This window comes from Panthera leo, chromosome B4, assembly GCF_018350215.1.
Source record: "Panthera leo isolate Ple1 chromosome B4, P.leo_Ple1_pat1.1, whole genome shotgun sequence".
NCBI lineage: Eukaryota > Metazoa > Chordata > Mammalia > Carnivora > Felidae > Panthera > Panthera leo.
In genome coordinates this window covers 71,819,877-71,836,201 of record NC_056685.1, presented here as the reverse complement: position 1 = coordinate 71,836,201, position 16,325 = coordinate 71,819,877, and the positions used below count along the sequence as shown (strand labels likewise).

Below are 16,325 nucleotides of genomic sequence, written 5' to 3'. Positions count from 1 at the left end.
CCACCCCCAAACTGCCCCCAAATCCTTATGGTTACCAGAGGGGAGGTGGGCGAGGTAATGAGTGAATTGGTGAAGGGGATTAAGAGTACACTTATCATGATGACACCAAGTAATGTATAGAGTTGCTGAAACTATATTGTACACTTGAAACTAATATAATACTGTATGTTAATTATACTGGAATTAAAATTTAAAAAATTATAAATTATCCGTTGAAATATCTATGCTTTCGTAAAAAATCAAGAAGCACATATGTGAGTCTATTCCTATGCTCTTTGGTTTATTCCATTAATTTATATGTCTGTCCTCATCCTAATATTGTGTTGATGTATAGCTTTATAGAAGCTTGAAGTCAAATGGTGTGAATCCTCTAATTTTTCTCTTTTTCTTTAATGTTTATTTATTATTGAGAGAGAGAGAGAGACAGAGTGTGAATGGGAAAGGGGCAGAGAGAGAGAGAGGGAAACACAGAATCTGAAGCAGGCTCCAGGCTCTGAGCTGTCAGCACAGAGACAGATGCAGGGCTGGAACCCATGAACCATGAGATCATGATCTGAGCTGAAGTTAGATGCTTAACTGACTGAGCCACTGAGGCACCGCTAATTTTTCTCTCTTTCAATTATTTTTGGCTTTTCTATTTTCTTTGCCTTTACATATAAATTTTAGAATCAGCTTATCAATTGCTATCAAATAGCCTACTGGTATTTTGGCTGGAATTGTCTTAAATCTGTAGATCTATATAAGTAGACCTACATTATTGATACCTTAACATGAAATCTTCTTATCAATGAGCATGATAAATCTTTTCATCCATTTAGACCTCCTTTAATTTCCATCAGCAATGTTCCATAATTCTCAGTGTTAAATCTTGTCTATAGTTAGATTTATCCATTTGCATTTTTGTCTTTTAATGCTATTATAAATGGTATTGTTTTTTATTTATATTTTCAATGATTCCTTTCAACCATGTAGACACACAATTGATTTCTGTATTGTTGACCTTACATTCTGTAACATTGCTAAATTCACTTACCAGTTCTAATAGCTATTAGAATAGCTTTTTCAAAAAAAAAAAAGAATAGCTTTTTCAAAGATGCTTTTGGAATTTTTAAATGTAGATGACCAAATTGTCTAGGGAAAAAAATTATTATTTCTTCCTTTCCTACCTGAATGGTTTTTATTTCTTTTTCTTGGCTTGTTAATGCAGGGTCTTTTAAAATATCCTTTATTAAATTGAGAAATGCCCTTCTATTTTTATGTCACAAGTGGGTTATTTATTTTGTCATCAATAGTTGAATTTTGTCAAATGCTTTTCTTGCATCAATTGATATGATCATGTGATTTATATTTTTTAGATTGTAAAGTAGCAGATTACATTGATTGATTTTATTTTATTATTATTTTTTTAATGTTTATTTATTTTTGAGACAGAGAGAGACAGAGCATGAATGGGGGAGGGTCAGAGAGAGAGGGAGACACAGACTCTGAAACAGGCTCCAGGCTCCAGCTGTCAGCACAGAGCCCGACGCGGGGCTTGAACTCACGGACCATGAGATCATGACCTGAGCCGAAGTCGGACGCTTAACCGACTGAGCCACCCAGGCGCCCCAAACATTGATTGATTTTAAAGTGTTGAATCAGGGAACCTGGGTGGCTCAGTCGGTTAAGCGTCTGACTTCGGCTCAGGTCATGATCTCACGGTTCGTGAGTTTGAGCCCCACATACGGCTCTGTGCTGACAGCTCAGAGCCTGGAATGTTTGTTGTTCTTTTTATATATTGTTTGATTTGATTTACTAATATTTTGTTGAGGATTTGCATGTATGTTCAAAAGATACGTGTTCTATGTTCTATTTTGTTTTTTGTTTTTCGTTGTCTTTGGTTTTGGTATGAGTAATGCTAGTCTTTTAAAAAGAGTTGAGAATTGTTTCTACCTCTTCTATTTTGTGGAAGATTTGTGTCTTCCTGATGTTATTTCTTATTTAAATGTTTGGTGGAATTGGCATTGGAATTATCTGGGACTAGAGATTTCCATTGATTATGAGAGAGGAATGTAAGAAGTTTCTAAATAGAATTGTGGATTTGTCAGTTGCTTCCTTCAGTTCTGTCACCATTTCTCTAGGGCAAATGCTTCATATATTTTGAAGCTTTGCTATTATGTGCAGACACACTTATGATTATTATGTCTTCTTGTAAATTCATCCTTTTATTGTTGTGTAATGTACCTCTTTTTTCCCTGGTAATTTTCTTTGATCTAAAGTTTACTTTTTTGACATTAATATAACCACTTGAACTTTCTTTTGATTGATGATTGCATAGTATATTTTTTTCTTATTCCTTTTGCCTTAAATTTACCACATTATATTTTAAATGAATTTTTTAATAGCATATAGTTGTGTTATATTTTTCAAGTTCATTCTGACAACCATGGTCTTTTAATTGTTGTGTTTAAACCACTTATATTTAATGCCATTATTGATATGTTTGGATTTTGGTCTACAATTTTATTATTTCTTTTGTCTCTATTCCTTCTACTTGTCTTAACCCTTTCCTGCCTTCTTTCAAGTTATTTGAATATTTTTTCATATTCCAGGTCATCTATTGTATTTTTTAACTATATCTTTGTATAACTTTTTAAATTAATGTTCTAGAGAATAAAATATACTACTTAATTTTTCCTGTCTAATTAGAGTTCATATGTTACCACTTCAGTTAGAATATAGAAACTTTACCACCATATTGGTTCCTTTATCCTCATCTCTTTATGTTGTGATTGTTTTATACATTAAATATATATAGTTTGAAACCCCTTTAGACAATTTTACTTTATTAAATTAATTAATTAATTTATATTTTTTAATATTTATTTTTGAGAGAGAGAGAGAGACAGCATGATCAGGGGAGGGGCAGAGAGATAGGGAGACACAGAATCTCAAGCAGGCTCCAGGCTCTGAGCTGTCAGCGCAGAGACAGATGATAGCTTAAACTCATAAACCACGAGATCATGACCTGAGCTGAAGTTGGACACTTAATGGACTGAGTCACCCAGGTGCCCTTCCCTTTAGACAATTTTAAAATAATTCTTTCAATCAGTATGATAACCAGAAGAATGTCTCTTTATAGATGTCCACACCCTAATCCCCAGAACCTGTGAATATGTCCCCTGACATGAAAAAGGACTTTGTACAAATGATTAAGGGTAAGGGCCTTCAGGTGGAGGAATTATCCTAGATTATCCAGGTGACCCCAATGTTAGCATGTAAGTGCTTAAAAGCTGAGGACCTTTCCAAACTGTAGTCAGAGAAACAGAGGATGCACTGTCAAAAGGATTTAGTCTGCTGTTGCTGGCTTTGAAGATGGAAGGGGGTAATGAGCCAAGGAATGCACTGTCTAGAAGTTGAAAAAGGGTTTTCTTAGAGACTTCAGAAAGGAATACAACCTTATCAACACTTTGAGCTTAGCCTGATGAGACCAGCATCAGATTTATGACCTACAGAACTGTAAGATCATAAATTTGTATTATTTTAAGCTGCTAAATTTGTGGTTGTTATACCAGCAATAGAAAACGAATACAACCATCAAACATATTTTACAATACTCAAGAAAAGAATAGTCTATTATGTTTACCTAGATATTTACCATTTCTGTTGCTATTTCTTGATTTCTGATATGCTAGTTGTCTTTCAGTTATCATTTCCATTCTGTTTGAAGAACTTCCTGTAGCAATTCTTTCAAAGTAGGCCTGCTGACAACCAATTCTTTCAGATTTTCTTCATCTGAGAATATTTTTTTCCTTCATCTTTATTCCTGAAGGATATTTTCACCAGATACAGAATTCTGGGATGACAGTATTCTTGAACACTTTAAAAAATGTTATTCCCCTCCATCTAGCCTTTGTGGTTTCTGATGAGAAGTCTGTATTCATTTAAATTGTTGCTTCCCTATAAATAATGTGTCATTTTTCTCTGATTGCTTTCAATGTTTTTTCCTTTGTGATAGTTTTCTTTTTTTATTGTTTTCAGCAGTTTAATTATGATATGGTTGGTCATGGATAACTTTGAGTTTATCCTCTTTGGGATTTACTGAGCTCCTTGAATGCACAAGTTTACATATTTTGACAAATTCAAGGAGTCTTAGGCCATTATTTCTTGAAATACTTATTTTGGTATTGAACTCTCTCGGGATTCTGATGAAATAGTGTCCTTTTGATTTCCTCTCACAAATTTCTGCTGCTATATTAATTAAAAAATTGTCCCCTCTGTTGTTCAGATTGGATAATTTCAATTGACCTATCAAGCTCACTCTTTCCTCTGTCATCTCTAGTACTGAGCTCATTTTAATGAGTTTAAAATTTTTGGTTATTATGCTTTTCAGGTCTAAAATTTCTACTTTTATTTATTTGCTACCACTTTCTGTCTTCTTATTTGTTTCAAGAGTATTTGCCTTTATTTTTTTGGGAGCATTTTGGTAATAGCTCTTTAATGTCTTTTTTTTTTTTAAATAAATTCCAATGTCTGTGTCATCTTGGCATTAGTGTTTGTTGATTATATTTTTCTCACGTAAGTTGAAATTTCCCTGGTTTTTCATATGCTAAATAATTTCAGATTATATCCTGAATATTTTAATTTTGTTTATTTATTTATTTTGAGAGAGAGAGAGAGAGTGAGAGAATAAGAGAGACAGAGAGCAAGAGAGAGAATTCCAAGTAGGGTTCTCAAGGTCAGCACGGAGCCTGATGTGGGGCTCACCCTCACGGACCATGAGATCATGACCTGAGCTGAGATCAAGAGTCAGACGCTTAACTGACTGAGCCACCCAGGCACCCCCTGAATATTTTAATATTATGTTATGAGACTCTGAGTTTTGTTCAGTACTATAGAGGATGTCTTTTTTTTTTCTTTCTTTCTTTCTTTTTTTTTTTCAAGCAGGCAAATGCCTCAATTGGATTTAGATTGCAAATTTTGACTAGCCTTTTATAGGCAGTCTGTGACTTGGGTGGTGGTTTATTCTTAGAAGTACTCAGTGCCAGTATGGTTGTACTTCAAACTCTGGTCTTCTTTCTCAGTTTGCCTGCTGCTATTTAATTTTCTGAGTCCTCAAATACTACATGCATTCTGTCCAGATTCGATAGCATTCAATGGGAGAGAGAGAGGGGAGTGTGCTTATTCCCTCTTACCCAGAATTAGAATCTCATATCTTTAACTTTTGAAAGATTTTTACTTGTTGCTTAAACATTTCCTATAACAGTGTCTGCTTCCATTCTCTCTAGTCTCTTATTCCATATCTCTAAGTTGTTTGTGTTGGATCTTCTATCTCTAATATTCATAGACTTTTTTGTGTGTTTCATCTTATCATTCTTGGTGCATTCTCAGTTCTCAATTTTTGTTCTCCAATTTTTTTGTTCACTAATTTTCAGGTCTATTTTATCTGCTGCTTTTTTTATAGCCATTTTTTTAAAGTTTATTTATTAAATTTTGAGAGGGAGAGAAAGAAAGCGGGGGAGGGGCAGAGAAAGGGGGAGAAAGAGAATCCCAAGCAGGCTCCGCACTGTCAGCCTGGAGCCCAATGCAGGCCTCAACTCACAAACCACGAGATCATAACCTGAGCCAAAACCAAGAGTCAGGTGCTGAACTGACTAAGCCCTTCCAGGTGCCCCTAGCCAATGTTTTTTAAATATTGTTTTTAAATATACCTGTATTTCCAGAAGTTCTATTTGATTTCCTTTGAAATCTGCCTAATCTTTTCTCATACAATTCTATTCTTTCATTATTTTTTTTCTATTCCTTCACAAAAAAATTTAATCATTTAACATACTTATTTTATACTTTCACATTTTTATGATATGCTGAGTTCATGAGATACTAATGGTCTTTTTCTGTGTGGTGTCTCCTGACTGTCTTTCATGGTACTTTATTCCAGTGTTGTTGTCATCGTCGTTGTTGTTGTTATTATTATTAATATTATTATATTGTGATCTTATCCTCATCAGAAATTTTCCTCACATGCTAAAGGTGCTGGAAGGTCCCTTAATAGAAGTTTTACATTTTCTTCTTCAGGACACTCTGTGGGTCTTATTCTAATTTCTGTCTGTAGAATTCCTACACCAGCAGGGAGTGTAACTTTATACTGTGTGTCTGCAAGTGGCAAGGCTTGAGATTTGACATTTATTATAGATGACTTTATTTTCCACCTGTGGTCATGTGTAGCTGGAAGGCACTTTTGTCACATCTTAGACAAATGTACAAAATTTTTAAAGTTTCTTTTTATATACAGTATAATCCTTCAAAGCTTCCTATTTTTATTAGAGGGACCATTAACACCTTCATCTCTTCTGGCTTTGGCCATAATTCATTGTTTCCAGTTCTTGTGTGGATATTAAAATCCTACCCCATTGTCTTAGGGCCCCCATTGAGTCTGAAGCCCTATGACCTGCCCTCGCCCAATCATTGAATTGGCTACTTCTTTCTCTGCCAATCTCCACCTACTTTTTTCCTCATAGCATCTGAGAATTTTCTTTCTTCTTTTTTTTTTTTAAACTTTTTTTAATGTTTTATTTATTTTTGAGACAGAGAGAGACAGAGAATGAGCAGGGGACGGTGCAGAGGGAGAGGGAGACAGAGAATCCAAAGCAGGCTCCAGGCTCTGAGCTGTCAGCACAGAACCCGATGCAGGGCTCAAAGTCACAAACCGCGAGATCATGACCTGAGCCGAAGTCAGACGCCCAACCGACAGAGGCACCCAGAAGCCCCTCTTTCTTCTTATGAATAAAAAAATATTAAACATTTTGTTTAGGTTTGTATATGGTAGAAGGGAGTCCTTTCAGGGTCAGTAGAATCTATTATTTCAATTGAACTGTTCATTATGTGGTGAGTGTTTACCTTAGTTTTCTGTGAATGCTGAAACAAATTGCCACAAAGTTAGTGGATTAAAACTGCAAAAATTTATTATTTTATAGTTCTGTAGCTCAAAAGCTTCAAATGAATCTCACTGGACTAAAATCAAGGTATTGGCAGGGTTCTGTTCTGCTCCAAGGATGTAGGGGGAATCCTTTTTCTCATATTTTCCAGCTTCTTGAGGCTGTACACTGACATACCTAGGCTCCCAGTCCTTCTGTAGTCTTCCATCTGCATAGACAGCAACAGCAAAACAAATTCTTCTCATTTTAGGCCACTCTGAACTCTTCTGCCATTCTCTTGCACATGTAAAGACTTTTGTGATTTTATTGGTCACGTCCAAACAATCCAGGATAATCTATTTTAAAGTCACCTGAATAGAAATCTTAATTCCATCCTCAACCTTAAATCCCTTTACTAGGTAAGGTAACATTCACGAGTTCTAGTGATTAGGACATGTATTTTTGGAGGGTGGGGAAGGCCATTATTATGCCTCCCACAGTGACTTCAAGCAAACGTTTTGACATTATCTGAAGGAAGTTTCAGTGTATGCTGATTTAATACATAAGGCAACGACAACATAAAGGAAGATAAAAGGACCAATATCCTGGTAAAGTTTCCACATTCCAATGGAAGTGGTAGCATAGAGACTACCTCATACTTCATCTACCATAGAGGAAATGGTGAAAAGTTAAGTATGTATGTTGTATTCCCTAGAGCATCAATTTAAGAAGCTACACAAAAACGTATAATTACAGGACATATAGATAAAATGAAATATTGAAAATACTGGCATTAAGTGGATAGAGACCAGGGATGCTATTAATCATCTTACAAGGCACAGGACAGTCCTAACAAAGAAGTGTCCAACCTTAAAATGTCCATAGCTCCAAAGTTGAGAACCCCTACCCAGGCTGATAACCCTGCCGTACCTAATACAATGACTCACCTTTCTTACAGGTTTCCAAAGCTTTATACTTTAGTTTTATAGAAATAGCTCACTCTTCTCTGTCTCTCTCTGTAGTCATATTTTAATGGCTTCCATTACTTTAATTAGGTCACATAATTATAGTAGCAGTTTCAACTGCAATAATTTTGGATACAAAATACCACTCTTCTGGAGAGAGCATAAGTGGGGGGGGGGGGAGGCTAGAGATAAGCTTACTGACCATCAGCTTTCAGCATATAAGAGGTGAGCATCAGAGAGATTGGAGAGTATTCCTGATTCTGTGATTTGGTTGAGTACATATAGGTTGAGAGAACTTCTACATGTAAATATGTATGTATATGTATATTTACTTTTCCTTCTTATTAGAATATTAAATAATTCCATTATCTGAAATTTATGTAACATTTATAGATACTTATTACAATCCAATATTTTTGATGTACTCCTATAGAAAAATCTTTATTTTCCTGATGAATAATTTCCTTTGAATTAATCAATTCAACTAGATTATATTTTTTTTTTCAAATTTAGGAAATTTCATACAATACTTCATGTAAGTACTGGAATATTTCTTTCTTAAAGTTTAAAAAATTTCAAATAGATTTAAGTGGAAAATTTGATAGAGAAAATTAAAAATTAAACTGAAAAAATGTCCAGATTCTGTTTTTTTTCCTTAAAAATTCCAAGAATAGAGCTAAAACATCCCCCTCATCCCATTATAGTATAATATAGTACATATTTCTCTACTGGAGACTCAGACTGTACCCTATAGTTATTTTGGTAACTAGCTGTGCAGCATCCTGTTAGAGAATTCAGAATCTATTTGGATGGAAAGTTAAGAAACTCAATCTTTGGAGCAATTAACATTTTAATCACTTTTGAAATTCTGTTCAATATGGGCATTGAATTTTGTTGAGATTTACCTCAGAATTTTAGGGCTGTGTTGAAAAATATATGCAATTGACCTTGAATATACTTTTGCGCGTTGAGAATTAGACCTCAAATGACCTCGCTGTTACGGTCCTAGCGTGTAGGTGGGAAGGGCGTGTAGAGCCTGCTTGAGTGCTTGAGTGTGGTCAACAATGGGCGGGGGGCGCTCTTCTTTCTTGCCCAGGCTCTGCCTTCCTCTTTATTTCTCTCTTCTCTCTCTGCTCTCTTTCTCTTATGCATGCATGGATCCATCCATCCATCCGTCCATCCATCCATCCATTTATCCACCTACCTATCATTTCTTCTTTTCAGCGTGGACAGGCACACTCGCTCTGCTGCCCTTGTCTCCTGCTGTGTGCTGGTCCTGGAGAACCAAGAGTCCGGTTCTCGGCGCTGTTTGGCAGGGGGCGCTCTAGGTCCCGGAGCTGTCCAGCAGTTCCAGGATAAGTTCTCCCCGACGCCTTCCGTGTCTGGGAAGCTCTCCAGCGCCCCGCCCCGGGCAGGGAACCTCTCCGCTAGGGCTCGCAGGGATTTCCAGGCTCGCCTCCCGCCTCCCCCTGTCTCTCTCTACTTCGTCCGGCTCCACCAGGAGAGTCTAGCAGGCTTTGGCAGCCCTCCGCCGCATGCCCCAGAGAGGGAGTTCCTTTTCCAGTCCCCGGGGCTGTTTCGGAGCCCAGTACACAATACGCGGGCTTCCCTCCTTTGCCTAAAGGGCGGGCGAGCGCGTCTCCTAGCCTTGCCTTCTGCGACTGGGTGGTCCTTTCTCTCCCGTCTGTCTTTCAAGATACGCGTCCCAAATCAAGGGGTGAGAGCAAAGACCGCCCATCAACTTAGCACCTTGAATTTAGATCTTTCGATCCCGAAAGGAGGTTGGCTTCCCCGGGGCCAGAGAGTGAGGGCGGGGGTCGGGGGGGGGGGGGATAGGAGGGCGGGGCTGCAGCAGCTCCGGGGCTCGCTAGACGGGGCTTGGAGACCAAGGAGCCCCGTGCTGGAGAGGGACGCGAAGCGCCTGGCCTCGCCCTCGGCGGTCCCTCCCCGCTCCTGGTCTCCCCGCCTCCCCGGGCCTGCCCCTCCCGCTCCGGGGGAGCCGTCTCTCCTCCGCGCGTCTCCGGCGCTCTCTCCATTGTCTCTGCTTTTACAACAGGTTCGCGCGGTGGGGAAGACGGGCGGGTGCGGGGCAGCCTCACCCCCGGCTTTCTTGGGGCCGCCTCCCTTCCTCTGGGGGTGTCGTGACTTCGGCTGCTTTTATTCAGCTCCGGAGCTAATTCCCCGGCGGAGCAGCCCCCGGGCGAGCCCGACCCCTCCCTCTGGGCCCCCGGCTCTGCCGGCGCTGCCGCCTCGGCTCTGCGTGTGGGAATGATGTGCGCATTGGAGGGTCCAAGTTCTTCACGTGCCTGGGGTGTCCTCCCATTTTTTTCTTAGGGAACCAATTCATATTAATCCTACTAATCAGTAAATGCGAGGCAGCGGCAGGAGACACAAACGCTATTTTCCCGCTTGATTCCGAGAACCTCTTCGATTTTTATTTTTATTTTTATTTTTTAAAGAGGGAGACGATGGACTGAGCAGATCCACACCATGGAGTCTCGGGTCTTACTGAGAACATTCTGTTTGATCTTCGGTCTCGGAGCAGGTGAGTGGCCCAGAGATGGGGCGGGGGATGGGATGGCCCCCGCCTGGGGGCAGCCGGAGCTGGTTGGGGACGCCTTGCTTTTCCTCAATCCAAAGTAGGTCTGGAGTGGGAAGCTTGGAGTAGGGGTGGGTTTGCATTTGGATTTTTCTGTGCTTGCCTTGGAGACGCTAGGGCGGGTCACACCCCTAGTCCGGGGTCTGAGGGCCGAGGGGGAACTTTGCACCGAGAGGGGTTTAAAGTAGGTCAGGGAAATGGGACTGGGTGCTCCGCTATTTAAAGCTTGGCTGCTGATCTCAGGTAAGGCTTCGCACGGCGGAGGAGGGAGTCGCCTCCCTCATCAGTTCCCAATTATTATCTCTTAGACTCGGTTCTTTGCTGCCCTGGAGGAAGAGGCTTGCATTTTGATGCAGATTTTTCTTTCTCCCCCACCCTCCCACCAGTTTGGGGGCTTGGTGTGGACCCCTCTCTACAGATTGACGTCTTAACAGAGTTAGAACTTGGGGAGTCCACGACTGGAGTGCGCCAGGTCCCCGGGCTGCATAATGGGACGAAAGCCTTTCTCTTTCAAGGTATGGAGTGCGCGCCGAGTCCCCAGTGCGGTTTCAGTTCCGATAACCCAGGAGGGAGTTGGCCTCGCAGCTCCTCCTAACTTCTGTATTGCCTCATGGATGATGACAGTAATCTGGACCTGAGATATGGAGGGGTTAACGTGACAGACACACACCTTCCATCTCTTTTTAAGTGGTTTGGTTTTTCTCCCCTCCCGCCCCCACCTCCTTACTTTGTACTCTTGCCAGTTCTAATGGATAGTTCCTTAATTACTGTACAGAAACTCCGATGGCAGATGGTTGATTTTAGAGTCTGGGGAACAATGAATTATAGCACAAACGCCTCATTCGGGTGAAATTGATTTAGGTAGAAAATAGGATAGCTTAATCTTAGTTAAGACACTGCTCTCTGAAAGTTCCAGGTACAATGGTGCCTGGTTGGGAGGAATTTCTTTATGTGGAGTAGCTTTCTGGAAAAATGAATACCTCTCAATAATTTTATCTACTGTATATCACAAACATACTATATGTAAAACAATTTCTTATTGAAAGATCACGATTCTACTCTAACAATGAGAAAGAATAATATTCTCTTAAATATGATTTTGAAAATCTTTCAAATAAATTTTAATTCAAAGGTATATCTTGTATCACCATTAATTGTATACTTAATATAATAAAACTTTTCTTTTAAGTCAGTGGACGTTGGCCATACACGCATGTCTACATCATAATTTATATATAAAAGTATAGTTTGAAGCAAATTCCAGTACATCAAGCTGTCACCTTTGATTTACCAAAGCTTTTGAATATTGCTTGATTTGTAATATGAGATTCTAAAAGGTAGCTAAACACATACAGAAAGATTCGTTTCATATATGGTGAAGTACAGATGAAGGTAAAAGAGAAATGAAGTTTGGCTTAACATAGCTGATGAACTGACTAAACTAGCCACCCTGAGTTTTCTTGTGTGATTTTGGTGCCATGGCTTCATAATTACTAAAGAGTTGGATGTGCAAAATAAAACCACTTCAGCAAATCTGCCACCAAGAAACAGAAATAAAATAAAACTTGAATGTCTCTGTGGTGGTGTTGTTGCCTGACATAGCCAGTATGTGTCACCATGGACAGTAGTAGCACTAAAGCTTACAACGGGAAAAGGAGGAAATTGACATGTGCTGCAGTTATTTAAAACAAGCTTACTCTTATAAAAAATGTCACTTTCTGTTTTAATTATGGTGAGCCCACTAACTATTTCTATTGTGATAAATATTTGTGATGATATTTTATTTACTGAAACGTCTTTTGGGGGGAGGGGTAGAGGTGCAGCCTAGCTATCGAATCCTTTAAAAAGAATGACTAAATCTAATAAAGGAAATAAAACTAGACTGTCAGCAAAATTCACAAAGTGGAAGAGAAGTGTCATTAGGGATAAGCTTCTGGTTTTTTCTTCCTTTTTTCTTCTTTTTAAAACCTCTGATTTTCAGTCCCTGTGAACTGGAAGCGAAGTTATTTCAGGACTGCTAATCTGAGTAACTGAAAAGCTTTACAGAAGCTAACGCTCCTAATAAACAAATGATGTTGAAGTGCCCTTAAAATTTCCAAAGCTCCTTTAAATTATACTAGTGTTCTTAGTTTTCTCAGAAGAGTATCTGAGCTGTCACAACTAGAAACCTTCAGGACTGTGATTTTATGTTCTCATGCTAGACAATTAGACAATTTCTAGGAAATAGTCTCAAGGCACAAATATCTTTTCCTGGTTAATTTTTTTAAAGCAGTATTTAGTATTCATCTTTATTTAAATTGCCAGTTCATCAAGGTAGGCATTGTGTTGCAAATGAATTGTCCATTGTAACTACTTATCAATGCATATCAATGAATTGATTTTATTTCCTTGTTGGTACTAAGCCCTGCACTGAGTAAATGCCTAACAAATCTAGTTTTTGAGAACTGAAGATGTAAAATTTCATTTCCTGCCAAATTATGAGCTTTATTTCATATAGCCAATCAATCAGCAAGTATTTGCTACCTGCTGTGTTCTCAGTAGGCATATGTTACTGATCTATTGATTATGCTCTACTAACTTCTTTTATTCTGAGATTTAGATTATCAATTGACAACAGGTGGATCTTTGGCTCTGCTTGGTAGTTCTGCATTACCTTGGAAATACCTTTTCTCTGCTATTAGAAAATATTGTTAAGAAGCCACTTCTAACTCCTACTGCTTCACGGGGATTCCATGGCTTTTAGAGAGACAAAAGCTTTTAGATTCTGAAGATTTGATGGATTTGATTTATGGTCAATTGAGGGTGTTGCAGATATTTTCGTATAGTGTGTCAAATATCATAGGATGGTAACAAATTACAAAACTTGTGAGATGCTCTCAGATTTCACATGAACCTATCAGATAAGTTACTTTGTGCTATCAAATATGTTCTATATAGATGGAAGAGATTTTGAACCATTAAATTTCTCCTGCAGTGATAAAACCATCTTCTTTTGTCTCTTAGCTTTGAAATAAAGAAACCTCAGCATATAATTTCCCAATGATTTTTGCTCATTTAATATTGCTTCTCCTTTTGACTACTTCATTATTCTCTGTGGTGCTATTTAAGATGCTTGTAATTCAGTGCTTTTTGAAACTATAAAATAACTTTTGTAAATTATTGTGCAATATGAATCTATATTAATAATTATATTTTATTATATATGATAATAAAAGCAAGTGGGAATATATTTCCAAGTCATATCTGGTTTTTATCATAATAGCAACTGTATCACTAAAAATTTAGTATCACTTAAAATTGTTTTGTTGTTGTTGAAATTTGATTTGTAGCTGAATTGGAAATTGAAGTAAGAAGATGCTAAATTAGATCATCCTTTAATAAATGTGGCTTTTTATGTGTGCCAGTTATAATCATTTTCAAAAGGAAAAAGTATCCAAGCAACAGTTTGGAATCTACATCAAAATCTAAGTATTTCTAGCTTCAGTCTGACTCATAGCCACAAAAATATATTACATTTTTAAAAAATAGAGGACTGAATGCTGACAATGAAAAGACCTCTGAAGGCTTGTAAAGAGTTCTGAAATCTTAAGGACTAGTGTAATTGTAGATAGAATTCTACCTACTTACCTTGTTTAAAGTCTAGGAAATATTTGTAATGATAATGTTCTTTCTTCTCTGTCATGGGAGACCAAGAAAGAGAGCATAAGAAACACAGTTCTAGCACTTTCTAGCAATGTTAGCATGATTTTTTAGATCTTTGGTTTTAACACTTTCTTTGGCCAGATTCCCAAAGTTGATAGTTTCATCTGTTGGTTTAATAAAATTTCTTCTAAGGTGTTCACAGATTTTATGATATCATTAATCCCCGCAAGAGAAGTAAGATAAAATCAAAGCATATTTTCTTCCTGAGTTGGGAATTTAAAAATAAGCCTAGGAGTCAGGGCGCCTGGGTGGCTCAGTCGGTTAAGCGTCCGACTTCGGCTCAGGTCACGATCTCGCGGTCCGTGGGTTCGAGCCCTGCGTCAGGCTCTGGGCTGATGGCTCAGAGCCTGGAGCCTGCTTCCGATTCTGTGTCTCCCTCTCTCTCTGCCCCTCCCCCGTTCGTGCTCTGTCTCTCTCTGTCTCAAAAATAAATAAATGTTATAAATTTTTTTTTTTTTAAATAAGGCTAGTAGTTATTTTTTTTAAAGAACTTTAAGATTTTAAAGGGAAAAAAACGTCCACAAGCCTACTCTTAGGTCAGTATTTAAAAACAGGACTGAAATTGGGCATTTGGTGTTAGGCCATTGACTTTATTAGGTAAAGGTATCTGCATTAAGGAAAGCAAGCTTGCAATGAGTATTTGTCAATATGATGGTCAGTGGACATCCATGGACTAGGGACAGTGGTCATTGGTGCCCCAATAGAATAGAATAACACAGTGACAAAGAGATGGGCTTAGAAGTCAAGATAGACCCAAGTGGAATCTCATTAGTTGTTTTACTATGGTGAAGTTACTCAATTTCTCTGAATTTCAGCACCCTCAATTATAAAATTAATGTTGTTATCGGGATTAAAGGAGATATGTTCATTCATTTAAATAAATTTTTGTTGTGCAGTTGTATCCTGCTAGGTATTAGGCATGAAGCAAAGGAATAAGTTAGAACTTTAGTTTCAGAGTGTCTTAAAGATAGTCATTAAATAAATATTTACATGGATAATAATTTAATCACTGTTAAGGTAAACGCTATGAAGAAAAACTAAGAGTGCAATGGGAATCTATAATCTAGGGAGTCATAGGATCAGGGAGACTATCTTTGAAGAAGAGTCATTTAAGCTGATAGCTGAAGGATACTTAGTCTGTAGAAGAGGGGCTATGGGGATTCAGAGAGGGAGAATCACAGAGACAAAGGAAATAGCATGAACCAAGATCCCAAGCCTGGAATGAGCATTGTGCATTTGAAAAAAATGGAAGAAATTCAGAGTAGTGGAAGCATATGGTTGTGATATGAAATGATCACAAATGAAGAGAGCAGAGACCAGATTACAGGGTAGGCCATGTTAATAGAAGAGAATTGAAAATTTGTCATTACATAAAGATATATTGTGGTAGGCAGAATAATGCTTCCTCAAAGATGTTCATGTCCTAATACTAGGTACCTGATACTGTGTTATGTTACCTGTCAAGAGGAAATTAAGATGTATGTAGAGTTGCGGTTGGTAATCAACTGACCTTAGGGTAAGAACTATTCTGGATTCTATGGTTAGTCCCCATGTAATCACAAAGGTCCTTTAGATCTGGAAGAGGGAGCTAGAAGAGTCAGTGTCAGTGATGCAATGAGAGAATGACTCAACCTGCCATTGCTGCCTTTGAAGATAAAAGTAGGCCATGAGCCAAAGAGTGTGGGCAGTCATGAGAAGGTGAAAAAGGCAAGAAAATGGATTTTCCCTTAGAGTGTCCAGCGCTGCTGACACTTGATTTTAGCCCATTTCTGACCTCCAGAACTGTGAGATAATAAATTGTGTTGACTGAAGTCACTAAGCTTGTGGTGATTTTTTTATAGCAGCAATAGGAAACTAGTACAGATTTTGATATGTGGATGTGGGGGCTGCTGTAAGAAATACCCAAAAATGTGGAAGTGGCTTTGCAATTGGGAAATGGGCATAGACTCGAAGAATTTTGAAGAACATTATAGGAAAACCTAGATTGTCTTGAATAGACTGTTAGGAACAATATGGTGATGGCAATTCTACTAGGAAGGATTTAGAAGAAAATGAAGAGTGTGGTACAGAAATCCTAAATCACCTTAGAGAATTCTTAAATTGTCATGAACTGTTGGTTATGTGGACGTTAAAGACACTTGCCCCTGGGAGCTTAGATAGAAATCA

General features: G+C 38.3%; 1 protein-coding gene across 2 annotated transcripts in view; it reads left to right on the top strand.

Moving 5' to 3' along the window:
* The window catches only part of NELL2 (neural EGFL like 2), a 392,940-nt gene that overhangs the window by 50,129 nt on the left and 326,486 nt on the right, over positions 1-16,325 (top strand). The window contains exons 1-3 of one of the 2 annotated variants that reach the window (XM_042946301.1): positions 9,863-9,914; positions 10,318-10,403; positions 10,844-10,972. In XM_042946301.1, coding sequence (XP_042802235.1) covers positions 10,349-10,403; positions 10,844-10,972 — 184 coding nt within the window. In that variant the 5' untranslated portion in view covers positions 9,863-9,914; positions 10,318-10,348. Of the gene's footprint in view, positions 1-9,862; positions 9,915-10,317; positions 10,404-10,843; positions 10,973-16,325 lie in introns of those variants that run through there. The other variant, XM_042946302.1, reaches the window with a different exon arrangement.